Raw genomic sequence first — 17,805 nt, forward strand, 5'->3', positions numbered from 1 at the left:
GACGCCCTGAAAAGATTGAAACGGACGAATTGCAAGCACTGCTGGATATAAACTCTGCGCAAACTGAAAAGGAGCTTATTTCGAAAAGGAGAATATTTCGCTGATTAATATTTTTTCGTTTGTTTTTAAATAAAGATTGAATTTTACAAAAAAAAGCTCAGAACTTTTTTGTACACCTAATATATATAAAGCTACACGAATTAGTTCGACAAATTTTCCAATTTATTTACGATATAACTTAAGATTCAAATAGAATTTAGAAATTAATCGAAATTATGTTGAGAAGAGCTATGAACCATAAGAAAATGATTGAATAATTATGCAGAATAGGACTTTTTCTGAATTTCGACATTTTTCGGCTGCAATGTCGATAATAATCTTTGTTATGACTTAAATAGTGATAATAAGTCGGGGGAGATCGAAAAATATATAGTCTATCTATTTTTTAAATTATTTATTCTACCTCATCTCTCCGCATAGGAACGTACGACTTTCACCCCATCTCCTCCTCTGCTTGGGGACGTACGACTTCCATGCGGAAGTTCGTCACAAAGTCGTCCGCCCGATCGGCATTTAGGCTGCGCGCGGATTGGTGAAATACAGGGCAGAAACCATGCTGAAAATCGATTGCAACTAAATCCCTCTGAATTACATAAAGCTATAAATTACATAAAGTCAAAGTAGATAAAAACGATGAGATAATAGTCTGTTGATATAAGAATATAAAAATATGAAAATAATTGATATAAGAATATAAACGTATGAAATTAATTTGATCGTACAATAAATAAAAAGATAAATTCAAAAAGTGAGAATATATAAAGTAAAGAAATATAACAGACTATTATATAATCTCACCGTTTTTCTACTTTGACTTTATGTAATTCTATCGTGAATTAATTGCGATACGTTAGAAGCAAATAAGCAGCATTATTGTACACACGCAATGACATTGTTGAAAAAGGAGCGTCTTCGATTTAATATCAGCGTACCATCTTGAAGATACGATTAAGCTACCAATTTTTACATCTATGTATCAGAAGTCTGTATTTTTTCTTTTTGTTAGTTTTAGTATTAAGCTGTTCATAATTTAAATATATTTATATCAATTATTTATTATACAATTATATGTTTAATTAAACATTGATAATGATTCGATCGGAGTCGACACATCGTTTGTATAGTTCTTATGACTTTAGTTTGTATCGTTCTGATGAGATTATTTTTACTTTGTTTAGTTCTAATTATATTATACTTGTTATTTATATTCAATCTTTTTCTTACAGTTCGTAGTCCTTTTCAACATAATTTCGATTAATTTGTATTATTTGAGTCATATTATACTATGTATTTAGAATTTAAAAAGTTTGAATAGATATTTCGTAGTTCAAAGGTTGCGTTCTTCGTTGATCGTATCTCGCACAAATGATGTATTATAAATACTCGATATCAAAATTTCGACTTTGAAATCATGGTTATTAGCTTCGCGTGACGAAAATTATTCTAACAGGTGTAATGTCTTTAAAGAGAGAGACAGGAAAAGTACCAAAGAGGCACTGCTTTTCAGAATGTGATTATAAGCTGATAGCGCGACAAAGTTTTCCGGCGCGCAAAGCATGAATATAAAGCGTGGTTTGATAATACCAACTTTGTCGAAGTAAGCTAAATTCAGCCTTCACCCATCCGGGCACAAAGCGAATCGGATAATTCTCTTCCCTACAATCCGGGCGTCATTTTGTTCGCGGAAAGTTCGCGGCTAGAAGGAATTTAGGATGGCTCTATCGATCCGCGTTAAGATTCATATCGTAGTTTTCCAGTTTAGCCAGACAAGAAATTAATGTAATTAACGAATACTCATGAGCTCAAGAGAATTCGCCAACCGAGAAATTGAATGGTCGATCGATGATATTATTGAGGCAATTAGCCGAAACGTTCAAGTTATGTCCTATGAGGATTTCAAAGCTCAACTCAACAATGACGTTGACAAATGTATCAGCTTTGCTATCTTCCGCGATGATTATGAGGTTACATTTCCGTTTGTTTTCCCTAAGCATCGCACATGATCACCATGAGTGATTTACAGCCGCCATTAAGTTCTATCCGGACATATTGAACAATGTCCGGCGTAGTTCTAGACACTGTTCTAAAGTTGTTGTTTCTGAATCGTAGGGTCAACATCAAGGTAATCTGTCAAAGCATAGTTGAGACTATCTAATCAAAGTCTGGCCAAAGTGAATAAAAAATAGCGAATAGATAGCATTTGCTTTCCTTTTCTAAAATGAGATAACCTTGGCCTAGTCGGAGTAACTTGGCCTAAATTTTTAAGAAATGCCTAGACAGCACGCATGTTTAAGATTAGACCATAAAATATCTCCAAATGTTTTTAAGATATTTTTTTAATGTCTTACGATTTTGATATGCGTGTTATTTGAGTATTAATCAAAATTTTGAAAGAAAAAGCAAGCAACGCCGATTTTGAGTCAAAGTTATCCTATTTTAGTTGCTATCCTATTTTGTTTCTATTTTCTCTTTTTTTTTCTCATTTTCCGAAAATGTGAATGATTCATAACTGATATCCACAATCATAAGACTAATTCAATTCACTTTAGTCAGGCTCTGATTAGAAGATTTCTAATGTATAACAAGCTCATTGTCTGCTCTTACTAATAGTAAACCTTCCGAAAATTTTGTATTTATAAATCTTTGTGTCTACAGCAATATAACTATAACAAATCCGTTTTGTAAATAAATAAGGAAAGAACCAATATAATCAAGGCTAGATGTTATCTAAATAACATTTTTTATATAAATCTTTAATGCACATCTTTCTTACTAATTATCTAGCCTTGACCGTATTGATTCTTTTCTTACTTTAATTTTATTCATTTTTCTCCTTTAATTTTATTCATATAGCTGTCTAGAATAACTTATTATTGTTCATTTTTTAATTACCTGAAATTATGATAGCCAGTGCTAGTTGATGAAATTTTTTATGGTAATTCAGAAAAGTTATTTCGCTCGTGACATTAAAACAGCATTATAGGATTATGTTGACAGTGAGAAATGTATTCGTAAGGTATGTCTCTCGCCCTGCCAGCAAAATAGTGGATGCGTGCGAAGACCGGAAGGGAGGGAGCGATACACCACACTCTAGGCAGTGAATTTCAAGGCGATGAGGCGTATTTCAGAGTCGTGGCTGGCACGCAACCGCTATGACGTGACGCAAAGCTTCAAGCACGAATGACAATAAGATTTCTCGATGACCCTTACTTGATAAAACGCCGCGAAAAATGTAAAAAGCGACGAGCAAACAATGTGAGAGTGAGTTAGCAAGCGACTCGAAGATTGCCAAGAATAATGATAATTTGTTATTTGTTTAGTAGTTGAAAGTTTTGTCAATTAAATGCATTGTTTATCAGACATTCATGTTTTTTAACACAAAAAACATTATAGTCTCCGTTTTTTTAAGTAATACTCCATTATACAATATTATGTGAAAACTTGTATTTATGGATACCAATGTTATTCTGAAATTAATTAAACAATCGTGTAATATAATATTTATTTAAAACATTTTTCCAAGAGAGCTAAAGTTAATCCAGTTACTTATTTTTCATATTACTATTATATAGTTGAATTATATTTTTGTAACATATTATTAACAAATTTATGTGTTGCACAAATGGTCACATTCCTCGCAAATCTAATTAGTATAGAAGAACGCGGTATATTACATTGCAGAGCTGAATTCACAGAAAGGAAATTGCATGCTAACTTGAGATTTAAGATATCCGTAGAATTACCGCGAAGATTTCTTCAAATTAAAGGTCGCCGACAATTTTTGGCAGAGCAAAATATACTAATTCAACGGGAAAATTTGACGTTATGCACGTTCCCAAAGACCTTCGCGTGAGAACACGCATTCGTTGATTATATAGATGAAGTAAGTTCGTTTTAAAGTTAATTAACTTAAGAAGTATAAAAAAAGCTGTTTTTGAGGTCATACCTTTGCAATATAATATCGTGAGACAATTATACGAAGAAGCTAAACAACTAAGTATAATTAATCATAGCAAAATGAAATCATGGCGAAAGTTCCGTTCGTGGAAAAACTAATGTGTCTGAGCAAGCGATACGATAACGCTATGTAGGTTAAACCTTCGAAAGAGTTTCAGGAAATCGAATTTCTTTTTATTGCAATTTAAATATTGTGTAATTCGATTAACAGCAGCCATACGCAATTACCAAATATCGCGCTAAACATGTATTTTCAAATTCTGATGAATGTATCGTTGTGAATCTGATTTAAACAATCACCATGCGAAATATAATTTTCCGTTCCAATTTTCTCATACATATTTAATGATAGCACGAGTATAAGGCGCGAAAGCATGAAGGAACTACATATATGTATTAATTGATAGATCTGTTTTAACGCAATCTATATATTCACGCACTACGATCTAATCGAAATTTGCGTATACTACAATCAATCAATTAAAGAAATTAATTGTGTCATCGTAAAAACTCTGGGACAGTGGATTTCAAAGATTAAAAAAAAAAAGATTTCTTTTTACTTTGGAATAAGAGGATTTGATTTTGCAGTATAAACTCTAATAATAAAAACAGTTGAAGATGAGATAAAAATTAAAAATACAGGATGTTAATTGTAATTAAATTTAATGTGTCGATACCTACATTAAAATTACAGGCGAAACTAGTTTTGACTTAACAAAAATCTTCATCAATCGCATCAAGTTAAAATATAATAAATGTTACAGTAACAAGTTGATAAAGTCAATATATGATCATAATTATGTCCATAATGTTATAATCAATCCATAGTGTCTCACAGTATCAGATTCATCGAAAGTCCTCGGTTGTTTTTTTGATATTTCCTATTCAATAAAAAATGTTATGATTTTAATTATTTCAAACTCAAATAAACCATCATAATTTGTCAATGATCATATTAACTTTAATACATAACGTGCCAAAATATGTTAAAATTTTCACATTAAATATCGTCAACAACTAAGAATGAAATGACTGTTCATCGTAACTGAGAATTTTGATAAAAAAAAAACTGTTTTTCCTAAAAAAAAATTACATAGAATTCATTTTTCTTGATATTTATTGTTGAAATGTTTATTAATATTTATGTTATTTTTTGTCTTATTTTATATCATTTGTTTTTATAACTTTATAAATATATCAAGGCGGAAACTTTGCGTTGTATGCGGTGAGTTGATAACGTCTTTTCGAAACTGAATCTAAGTATATCCATGGCCACCGCAACTTAGTCATTGTACTATGTTTTGATTCTTTATAACTACACTGAATATTTCGGATGAAAAACTGAATTCTAGAATAATAATATGGCGTTAAATATTCAAAGAAAATATATATCCGAGTAAAAAACTTTCATGTCCAAAGTTTAAAAATACTGGTTTTTACAGGGTTTTTTAATTTAAGTTTTTAAGTTTCTTTGGTTTTATCTCTAACTCGTGTCGAAGTATATTTTGCTTGTCGCTTTGATAAAAAAATAAGTAAGCTTTTTCTTCACAACGATAAGGCGTTCTTTTTTACAAATGCGCATAAGATTGCGACAAGAGAAGTTACCTTGAAACAAGCAATCCCTTCGAAAGAGACTAGAAGAAGTACATTAGTGTGATAGTCTATTTGTACTTTCATCACAAAGTGCTATTGTAAAAAGGTCAATAATTGGAGTAATGTAGACGTGGTTTTTCATTGTATAAAGGAAAAATATTCAAGCTTAGTAATTATGTGGGTTTTATCTTGTTCAAAAACAAATTATCACTACAAATGCTCCGCTTCCATTGGAAATGTCAGCGGCGCGCTAATGACACGCCAGCGTGGAAATTATTGACATGCGAACGAATAAATGCTTTCTAATATTTTTTGCTCGGGAAAATTACACAAACGAGTTTTTCGTCCAGATGCCGAGTGCATGAAATTACGAAAGAAATTATAGATTTTTTATTAATTTCGATCAAATCGAATCTATTATAGTTTGCATTTAAAAAGAGATTAAAAGAGATGAGGTTCGAAAAACGTAATAAATCTCCCCCAAAGTTGACGTCATAATCTGTAACACAGTTACTGACATTGGGTCTGTGAAACCAACTTAATTTATTAAGTAAAAGAACTAATTAATTTCAAAGATTGCACAAAGTGACGTAACTTATTATTATATATATATAAAATGAATACAAATTTGTTTTAATAACAATAATTCAAATTTGCATATAAGAAGAATATAACAATACTAAATCGTAAAAATAGGAAATTGTAAAAATTCATACACTCGTCATAACCGCCATGGTCGTTTCCATTTATTTGTGATATCGAATATAACTGATATGAGTGGATTCAATACACTCTTCTTAGCTTCGGCGAATTAAGAAGTAGAGAAATTTGGACACATGTTTCTTGCATGTTCACAATAATACTTTTTATATACATTTCCTCCCCTTCACATATACGCGTCTTAACAAAGATCGACTTGAAAATGATTCAACTTTTTTTTATTCGAGCAAAGGAACAGCACTATTACGTGCATCTATTTGTATTACGAAATCACTCTGTCAACACACCCGGTGGGAATCGATGTCAGGGTTACCTTGCTGCTGTAAACGTCGATAAATCTACCGCGCGCGCTAGTCGGCTGATCGCATCCGGTGATAAAGTTCAGCCCCTTGCGACACGCGGAACGCGAAATACCTGCGATAAATATTGGTGCAAGATTCATCGATCTCACTGGCGATAACCAACTGTTGTCTTTTGTGGCCCATAATTCTATTCGTTGCTAAATAATTTCACCTTCAAGAAGCAGATGATCAATTCTTCGAAAAATGTGTCTTTATATACTTTGAATTATTAATGACTAATAATGAGTTAGCTTAACGTACCCACAATTGAAAAGCAGAGGCATTAGAGGAACAGAGAAAATTACACCTATCTGATTAAATCTAGTAGGTATATACAATTTCTGATAAGTTCAAATGTGTTATTCCCTGTTCCTATTGCCTGTGCTTTTTAATTGTGTCTTAGGCTTTAGACTTATTATTAGGTTTTTTCGCGCTATATAGAACCAAAAGTTTTGTTCATGAATTCGCATTTTTCGATAATTACACGAAAGAGACGGTTTTGCTGAAATATCAAAAAATTGAGTTAGATAAATCTGTGTCTATATATATAGCTCTTTTAGATATTTCAGCAAAATCGTTCTTTCCGTATATTGACAAGATATTAGTTATCTTAATTCTGCAACATCTGCTTTTTAAGGCACAGTTGATATCACGTTTTCTCAAAATTCGTATTTAGATTTCAACGTGTAAAAAATTAATAAAATACAGTCTAGATTTTATTATAGTAAAAACTTATTGTTAAATGTTTCACAAATATACAAGATTCTTTCAACTTTTTATGTAGTCCGAAATCATAAAAAATGTATGCTGTTTTCCTCAACGGCTCAGAGAGAGTGTAAACTACGATCAAAAAGGGTGATGCTGGATGCATTTAATTCCTTGGATAAAAGGTCGTTTTTTTTGCTCGAGATTATCTGATAAAAATCAACAATCTATTTCGGAATCTTAAAATCAAATATCCAAGAAATGGGTTTTCATTGTGCAGCATATCGCATCTTCATTTGCTTGAATGATGAACCGTTCGTCGCGTTGCAACTTCGCTCATGCATACAAATCGCTGAGCCGAGAGAGAACGGGAAGGCAGTGAACGGTAAACATTTTTGAACGAGAATTCGCGGAAAGGGTCGGATAAAAGAGAATCTCTCTTTGTGTATCGACGAGTTGCTTGTTACCTCTTATGAAGGTTCCGTTTCCCGCAACGATTCTCTATTCTGTGTCGAACATCATTGAACATTTTCCAAACAAATATCATCCACGCTCCTATCCCTAATATTATTAGCACAGAAATCTTGAAAAAATTTCGAATATCTCGCCATTATAAAATTCTTGCAAATTTGGCCTAGCGCTGGCGATCCATCGACCGCATAAATTTTCCAACGAATTAAACGATTCCCTTCTCAGTTTCTCAACTCTCTCGGGGAGGTTTGTTATCTTCCCTGAGTCTGAGTTTTTACATCCAATTAGCAGACAAACGACGCAGACGGGGACCAATTCTATCGAGCGTCAACTAATTTCGTGTTAAATCCTTGGCATATTCAGTGCGGAATTAATTTAATTCGAAAGAAACGGTAATTAAACGCCGCACTTGCGACGGCGACGCGACGTCTCGCAAAACTGCGGACAAACCGCATCGTGGATAAAGTGAAGCTGTTAAGAGAACGAGTCATCCCATCATTCTACAACTTCTAATTGATGTTGTCCGATATACTATCGTTATTTCTATTGCATTTCGTGAAAATGTCTTTCTCTCGCGGAATACTAAGTAGTTATTACATAAATAATATTCACATTTAAACCGGCTTTTAATTTCTAATTAAACGAAGAAAAGAGATTACGAAAACTATTTTATTTTATTGAAATAATTTAATAGATATATTTATGTGACATATAACTATATTTGGTACAAATTTGTTAACCAGTTAAAATGATATCAATTATGCTATAAATTTATAGATATATATATCATTTGTATGTGAAAGCTACATTCAAGGCCTTCAAGCTAGATTAAGGTTACAAAATTAATACCAACATAAGTACTTCTCAAAATTATGAAAAAAGTACGTATTTCTAAACTTTCCATTATTTGCTAAACTAAAATTCAAGTTTTACGACAACGCAGTAAGCACAAACGACTAATAATTATGTTATAACGTCTAAGCAAATTGTGAAGAAATAATTTTGATAATCATCTCGAGAATACAACGCAAGCTATATAAAATCTCGTGATAATTCACAATTCTTTCACTTATTCTATAACCGCCTCCTTTCTTCTGCAGTAATTATATCAAAATTTTCATGTTTTTAATTGTTTTTGTAATTAGCATTACATTCACAGGTGTATGGAAAGAACGGTTTTTCTCAATAAAGATTTAACTAGATACAGATCTGAAAATAATTTTGTTTGGATCTTCAAAATAAATATGTAAGACGATAAAATTGGTAACAAAAATGTTAAAACTTTTTGCAGCATTATTATCAACGCTTAAACATTATTAAACATATCGTTTTAATGTCTTTAATGTCAATAAGATGTCATTAAAACGTTACCTTGCTATTTGGATACATGATCAGCAGATTATACCGATCTCTTTGACACGTGGAAAGGATGATTTTGTTAAAGTATTTAAAAATTTAGCTAGATAGATCTGAAAAAATGTTATCCAATTATCAAAAAAGTTTTATAGTTCTACATAAGTATTTTCAAGATCCAAACAAAATTATTGTCAAATCTGTATCTTGCTAAATCTTTAGTCATTTGAGCAAAATCATTCTTTTCGTACACTTTCTTCAAATTTACGGAATGTAACTAAAATAAGAGAATAAATTTCTGGGGCGAGCTCTCCACATCAAAATATGAAAAAAGAATTCATGTAAATATCTGCAAACTCACTGTTACTAACAATATATTATAATTTAAACAAATATGAGAAATAAAAAAATAATATTTATTTAATATTATTTATTTGCAATTTATAATAAATGTTCAATGTATCTTCCATTTGATTCAATACACGCATGGGCACGCCGAATCATGGACTATTAATAAACATTTAGGCACGATTACGATAACTGTGGCCCTTCAAAATGAAAGTGATTTTTGGAAGGAATTTTTAGCGAGGAATATGAGAAAAATAATTTAAAAATTCTCTAACCAACAGACACCAAAATAATTAACAATTACAAACAAACAAAAATCGTCGCTTCGCGTGAAAAGTCGTGCGCTTTATAATAAGGGGGGAGATGGGGTGGGAGTCGCTTTGCGTGGAAAATCGTGCACCCTGTAGCAGAAGGAAGGTGGGGTGGGAGTCGCTTCGTGCAGAAAGTCACGCGCATGGCAGGGAGGGAAGTGGGGTGAGAGTCTTAACATATCTTGTCAAGGCCAATGTCCTGAATAACCTCTAGAACATTTTAGTCGACAATCATTGTTTATTAAAAAGTTGTTACGAAATGATTATCAAATTAAATATTGCTTACTAAAAATGCTTTCAAAAATAACTTTTATTTTGAGGGCCCACAGTTATCGTGATCGAATATTTGTACCTCAATAACAATGGGTTTGCGGATATATTTATATGAACTTTTTCATACTTTGGTATGGAAAATTCGCTCCAAAATTTATTTGTTTATTTAAATTACACCCTATATATTTGTACGTATTTAATAATAGAAGAAACAATTGATACAACTGAATAGTTGTGGACGCTCGCGAATGGCTTCTGCGGGCACCCCGCGACATAGAAGACTATTGCTTTATGCGACGCACGGTATCTGTAATTGATTGTTTGTGCATTCCAACATATGGGATGCTTATCCCATCCCATACGTTTTTGTTCCTTTAGATAATTCCCTTCCGATCGAATCTAATCGCGTTACAAATACGGGCTTTGAATTGAAAATGACAAAGGATGATGTGGTTATATATCCATAAATTCTATAACAGCAGACGGATATAATGAAGAATGATTGTTTAACGGAACAACAACAGCGAACGTGGAACTGCGCCATCGAATGCAATTGTAGTTTAAGGGTCGACAGGAGTGATGGGCCAACTCATTCACTCCTCATTTGTGATGCAGCTACGTATCTGCACTATCAGATTCTGTCATATATCCAAATAGCAAGGTAACATTTTAATGACGTCTTATTGATGTTAAAGACATCATTAACATCAATTATTAAGACATTATTTGACGTCACTTGGTTGCTACTTGGGTATTATCTCGCAGAAGAAGGATTTTGTCATAAAATTTCTCTTGATTTATATTTTAGCTACGAAGCCTATTAAAGAACCGAATTTTTCAATTTCGCTCTTGAAAACATTATAATAAATAAAATGATGTGCTCTTTATTTGCAGTACGGATATATGTTTTATTGTATTTTATTTTCTAGAAGTAATATTGCGTCATGAGACCTTTTCAACTTTTTTTTCTATGAAGCTGCGAAAGTGCGTACAGAGCCGAATTTTGTATATTGATTCTTAACAAAAATTATAATATATAAAATTATGTACACCTCAACTGTACTACAGTACACATCGGGTGAAATATCAAACGAATTTTTATTTTAACTTTTTCACAAAAAATCACTTTGTACGAATCTTTAGGTGTCTTTTCTAATTACGAATATCGCAATTAAAACACTATTCTTATAGTATTTTAACCGTAATTTTAATACAAAGAAATTCGTTTCCGACTAATGGTCTCTATAGTCTCTCGTGTTGACCCTTAACGCGACGCACGCACGCACGCACGCATACAAACACGCACGCACGCACGCGTTGCGCCGCGGGTTCAGGTTGTTTATCGATTGGCTAGTCTGACCTAACACTGACACACTTCACTCGCGAAGTCGACCTCCGTTCCGTATCGCGTTATCGACCATCTCCATAACCTTAGGATTTACACAATAAATTTCTCTTGCCACCCCGCGACGCGGCCATTTGCGGGTTTGAGCTACGCGTGCAAACCATCTTTCAGATTAACGTCATTTCCCGGTATAGAAGAAGAAAGGGGAGAGGGGTTACAGTAAATATGGCTGGCCATTGCCAACGACAATTTCCTGGTCAGGGAAGGCCTGTTTCGCTGTTTTTTGTCGCTTATGTCGGAGGATTTATTAGGTCAATCGGAAAGTTCCGTCTGTTTTTTTTGCAAAAAGTATGGTTTTATTTAAAAAACAAAATGGAAAAATACTTCAATCAAAATATTGTCCATCGTTAGCGATGACTTTTTCCATCTTACGGGCAGTAAGCGAATTCCGCGGCGAAAGAATGACTCATCTTTGAGGCTATCCACTCAGAGACCCATTTTTCGACGTCTTCATAAGAATTGAAGTGTTCCTCTGCAAGTGCGTGTGCATCGATCGAAACAAGTGATATTCGGAAGGGGCACAGTCTGGTGAATAAGCCGCATGGGGTAGCACTTCCCAGCGAAGTGCTTCATTTTATGCTGTCTCGTTTCATATTCTGGTCGTTTTCCATGCAATGTTCGACTCAAATGGATAATTTGTTCTCGGTAGAGATCCCCTGTGACTATTTGACCAGATTTCAACAGCTCGTGGTACACTACACTCTTCTGATCTCACGAAATACAGAGCATTGCCTTCTCTCCGTGGATATTCCACTTTGGCGTCGATGTCGATGGTTGGCCTGAATCACAAATGGTTTTTCGGCATTTGGGGTTATCGAAATAGATCCACTTTTCATCGCCAGTCACAATTCGATGCAAAAACCCCTTTTTTATTGCTTAGCAAGCAGAATTTCACAGATGATTTTTCGCCTTTCAATGTCTCTTGGCTTCAGTTCACATGGGATCCATTTTCCTTGTGGACTTTTCTCAAGGCTTTCAAACGATCGGAAATAACAGATTGAACACGATTTAATGCTTCTGCAAATTGTTTTTGCATTTGATACGGGTCTTGATCCACCAATGCCTGTAATTCTTCATCTTCAAATGCTCTTGGCAGAACGTCCAGAACGCTCTTTGTCCTCCACATCAAAATCATCACTTTTAAAGCGTCAAAACTATTCTCTGCATGTTTTATCGGAAGGAGCACTATCACTATAAACTTCTACAAGCATTCGATGAGCTTCAGTTGCAGCTTTCTTCCACTTGAAGCAAAAGATTAACACTTCGCGCAAATGACTCTTATTTGGCCCAAATGTGTAAAAAAGCAATGTTATTAATAAGAACATATACCTTTACATACTGAATTTTATTGACAGATAATAAAACTAAAAAATTAAGCTTGGTTTAGATATTAGAGTTATCAACAGTTCTAGCTACAATTACTCGCCGCTAAACGGATGGAACTTTCTGATTGACCTAATATAATATAATATATACCGAAAATAAATACGAGTATGTACTGCATCGCTGATTTTCTCGCAATAACTGTTCATCTGCATAATCGTCTCCCGTTACTTGAATCTTTTATAAATCCAGAGATAACAAGTCCCGCTGAGTATCAAAATTTATAACCAACTTACTTTTAATGGTCTTCCGTAAAATTCCGGTAAAATTTTAATGCTTCTCAAAAAGAATTAAATTTAGGCGTGTGGCTAATCCGTAGTAAATCTTTAAAGGAAACAGTTTCTTTTATTATTTTAGCATTAAAGTACAAAATAATTTCTGAACTTATCCGGGTATCGCAAGTATTCGAAAATTAAAATAGTATACGGTAAATGTGATTGATCTCACATGTGCAACTTTAACGAATGACTAATTAATCAAAACTTATGTGATGTGTTAAGCCCGTTAACATGTGGCTCGCCCACAATGATGGAATCTTGGGGTCCTGGGAGGACCGGCACACCCCCGCCGGGACTACCACCGCCGCCATCGGGCGGCAGCAACAACAATGGTGGCGCAACAACGTCGGCGATAACCCCGAGCATCATACCGCAACCCGGCACCACTGCTCCTATTGCGAGTCCCGAAGGAGTGAGCGACGTAAGTAAAAAAAGTGCATCCAGCAGCAATTGCAGTGAGCAATTCACTATGCGGACACGCGATCTCACGTTCCAACATCGTGATAAGTTAACCGGTGGTAATTAAATAGCGTCATTAGTAATGCATACGTATGAATGAGACTGCAATGGATAGAGGTTATTTAATTTTCACATGCGAACAAGGTGCAAAGAAATTTTTCATGTTCTCAATTTTCCATGAAAAGTACATTTTCAATTATTAATGTTTACAACAAACTGTAAAACAAGAAGATATATAAAAAAGGAACATAATTAACACTAGTTTAAATTTTGAATAATTTTTATTACAAAAAAAGAAAATTTCTTTAACGTATATATTTTGAAACGCTGAATTCGAATTTGCCACCAGAAACATTCCATCAGATCGAATTTTTAAGCATGCAATTAACTTTAAGATATAGTAAATCATTTTTAAGATGTATCATGTCGATTTTTAAAATGTAACATTACTTTTCCTACATATTTAAACTTTTTTGGAGGTGGCTCAAAATATAAATATACAATAAAGGAGTATATAGCCTCAGCTAAAGATGTTTTTTAGAAATAAATAATATATTCCGAATTAATACGTTAACATATAATATTGTATAGATATTTCGAACAAGATTTGACCATCATCAGTACAGAATGTTGGTGTTAATAACAATAAGATTAACGGTGGATGTCTTCTATGTATGTCATTGCTTCGATGTTACAATCTTGTTCATTGCAAATTAATATTAATATATGAGAACCAAATATGCTCCTTTATCTTCCTGCATAATTTGAATGCGAAAAGAGATAAGCGGATGTTACCACACACAAAGATTTGATGATAATTGAAAACCGTTATTAGGAGTATTGGAACGAACAAAAACGAACTAAGTAACTAGTGAACTCTAGTGAATCCAGTCTTAAGTCATATAAACAACAAAAATTAAATTCTCAATACTTCTGATTTATTTTCTAATTTTAATAAAACTTCACGATATATTGGAAAAATGTCTTTTCTTATATTTCAGAAATTAGATCTGATATAAATATTTTGATAGCAGATTTGAAATCAGCGTGAAAATTATCCTAGAAATATATCCATATGTTTTTGCGCAAAATCGTATAAATTAATTGCAGATAATGCGCCGAGCACGTACATCTGACCGATCGAGACATAAGATCTTAAAAATACCTTAAAGACATTGATATTTCAAGACTCTTAGTCCTGATTTTGGACATGCTGCTATCTGGGGTGTTACTAGTATGATTATGCAAAGAAAAAATATGCTTAAAGCAGAAATTGTAAGATTTACATAAATATTAGGCATATCTACTTAGAATATGCCTAATATTTATGTAAATCTTACAATTTCTGCTTTAAGCATATTTTCAGTTTCACGCATAAATATTGCACTATTAGGTACCAAGATCCGATTTAGACCGAATATGGCTTCCTTTACTTTAATTGCGTTGAACATTTCTCGGTGGATTTTTATTTGCTATTAATTTTTAAATATTTCTTCTAATGAAATTTTGCATTACACTCATCTGCATGAAACATTGACAATGCAGGTGCAAAAGAAACTTTCAAAATGTGTCCAACAGTATCTCTCCCGGAAAGAGATTTCAGTGAAATCATCCACCGAGTTTTGATGAAACACCTATTTTAATTACGTTTTCAAACGTCAGTATAATGAGAGCTAAACGCGCGTTCAGCATGCACGTGACGGGTGGCGATAGCCCAAATTCTGGGACAAAGTTTTACCGTCGGTCGCGATACGCGACTGACACGTAGAGTAGATGCGGAACGAGCAAAGGTTATCACACAACCGTACACGAGTTAATAGTGCATGCATGAGCTGTTACCATACAATCTGAACACATGTTGGAGCTCTCATACGTGCGGTATGCAAGAGCGCAACTATCTCTCGCACCTACCTATCTACCTTCTGTCCGTTTTAATTTCACGAGCATGGCTGGACGTAATGGATGCCAATCGTGCTATTGAACTAATAAGATTAGCTGTACGTGCCCAATACGTTGCCTTGGCGAGATTCCTTGAATTTTAAGGATAATAGTTGCCAATATAGGACTAAAGAATCTTTTCTTAGAGGATTCTACGTAGCCTAGAGAAAACCAATTCGGCGCATAGTTCCAATTACTATCTACATATTATATTTAGTATGTATAAATTCACATAGAAATTATTTAAGCATTTAAAATTTGTAGGCTTTAAATTCTTATTTGTTGTGTATTCACATATATGGTCTTAATAAATTGTTTATTATTGTTATTTTTATAATTACGATTATTCAGTGCCATTAACCCGGTTTGCGCCCATGAGCTGAAATATTTTGAGCGCTCTTTTATATAAATGCAATAAAGCAAATTCGATGGGCGCACTAATACGCACTAGTGTATATTAAAGTCACTATACGTATACTAATTTAATCTGAATGTAAAAGTGAAATGCAAATATTTCGAATTATAAAATATAAATTTTATTTAATAACACAATAAAGTCTATTGAATATTTTATGGTTTAATTAGTTTTTGTATTTATAATAAGTACATATTTTTACGTAAAAGTGTACGATTAATCTGTACTAGTATGGGCTGAATGCATCCAATCGCTATTAGAGTAATAAATATACTTTGGTCTCGCTCTAACTTATTGTACTAGTTCGGAACCAGTTCGGAACTCTTCAAAAAAGAATAGATCTTTATTGGAGACTCTCAAGTAAAAGTCTGAATACAAAACAAATATGACAGTATTTAGTCCTGTACTGAGAAGTATAAGACTGTTAAAATCTATAGTATACATTATAGATACGTAAATTATAGATTTTCAGTACTTGCAGTGAATAACAGAACGCTATATGTAAAGCTGCATATGTAAACTTTGTTATCTACTTCATATACTTTACAATACATAGTTATCACCATTATATTTATTTCGTGAAAAGAGACAAATTTTTTTTAATACAAAATTTTTTTCTTTTTTAATGTTTTCTAATTTTTAATATTTTTTCATTGCATAACTAAAAAAAATTCTTTTTAAAATTTCCCATCTCTAAACATTTGCCTTAAATTATGTCCTTCTCGGCCCATGTTTTAATGTGGTACTGTTATTATTATGTTTTTCTGTGAGTGTAGTCATGCATTAATTAATGCTACATGCAGAAAAAAACTGATATTTGACTAGAATTATATGTTATCATAATTATGATTATTACTGCTATAATGTCAATAATAATAACTATATAATTTTATCAGCAAATATATATATGTATATATAGTTGGTACCAAAATAATTACAAATAAGAATGATATAAATATTATATTATAGTTAAATTATATAATAGTAATTGCAACCACTTTTATGGTACCCTCTGAAAATGAACCAGTGACTTCAGTACTACATTCATAACTGCTATAATCATTAGCGATTATTTACTGTTTTTTAGTAATAATACATTCACTTTTAAGGAATAATAGTAACTATTGTTATTTTTATTGCCAACTATATATATTTGTTCATAGAGCTATGCATATATAGTTATTATTGTTAACATTATAGCAGTAATAATAATAATTAGTCATGTAGAACAAATTTATCAGAATGTCCAGAGGAATATTCTAAGAATATTCCCAGTCTCTCGGAGAAAGTGTGCTGTAAATATATAATTATAGTCACAAATAACAAAAACTTTTCTGTCAGTGCATTATATTGCAATTTTTTTCGAATTGGCAATAAACAACTAGCTATCCATTTCCGTCGTATTACCTTTATATTATAGTAAATATAAAAAATTACTTCGATAAATATTTCTGAAAAAAATTTATCAGTCCGCGCGATCGCTTTGTGCTTTCAGGTTTCGCAAAAATCTGGAATCTGGGAGGGTGCGAACTCGTCTTCAGGGGGTGTCGCAGAGGGCCCTTCACGGAGTGTCTCTCACGCGGCGAGTCTGGATGCTATCTCGAAGCGAGCCGTGAAACCGGAAACGGCGAGAGCACCTTGTCGCAGCCTCACCTGCAGCGTTTGTAAGTATATACACAGCGGCCTCCATTGTGAGCTCATTTTTATTCATTCTTCGTGTCGCGAGTTGCCTGATCTGGCATTAGCGCTTTCTGTGAAGCGTTATTTTATTTTACGACATATATATATATATATA

At 33.0% G+C, this 17,805-nt stretch overlaps 1 protein-coding gene across 11 annotated transcripts in view; it reads left to right on the forward strand.

The window, feature by feature from the left end:
* The window catches only part of LOC108755588 (potassium voltage-gated channel subfamily H member 6), a 221,080-nt gene that overhangs the window by 106,759 nt on the left and 96,516 nt on the right, over positions 1–17,805 (forward strand). For all 11 annotated transcript variants that reach the window (XM_018498695.1, XM_018498694.1, XM_018498696.1 and 8 more), the window contains exons 5-6: positions 13,421–13,619; positions 17,506–17,674. In XM_018498695.1, coding sequence (XP_018354197.1) covers positions 13,421–13,619; positions 17,506–17,674 — 368 coding nt within the window. The remainder of the gene's footprint in view (positions 1–13,420; positions 13,620–17,505; positions 17,675–17,805) is intronic.

The sequence above is a fragment of the Trachymyrmex septentrionalis genome, unplaced genomic scaffold (genome assembly GCF_001594115.1).
Source record: "Trachymyrmex septentrionalis isolate Tsep2-gDNA-1 unplaced genomic scaffold, Tsep1.0 scaffold89, whole genome shotgun sequence".
NCBI classification, from domain to species: Eukaryota; Metazoa; Arthropoda; class Insecta; order Hymenoptera; family Formicidae; genus Trachymyrmex; species Trachymyrmex septentrionalis.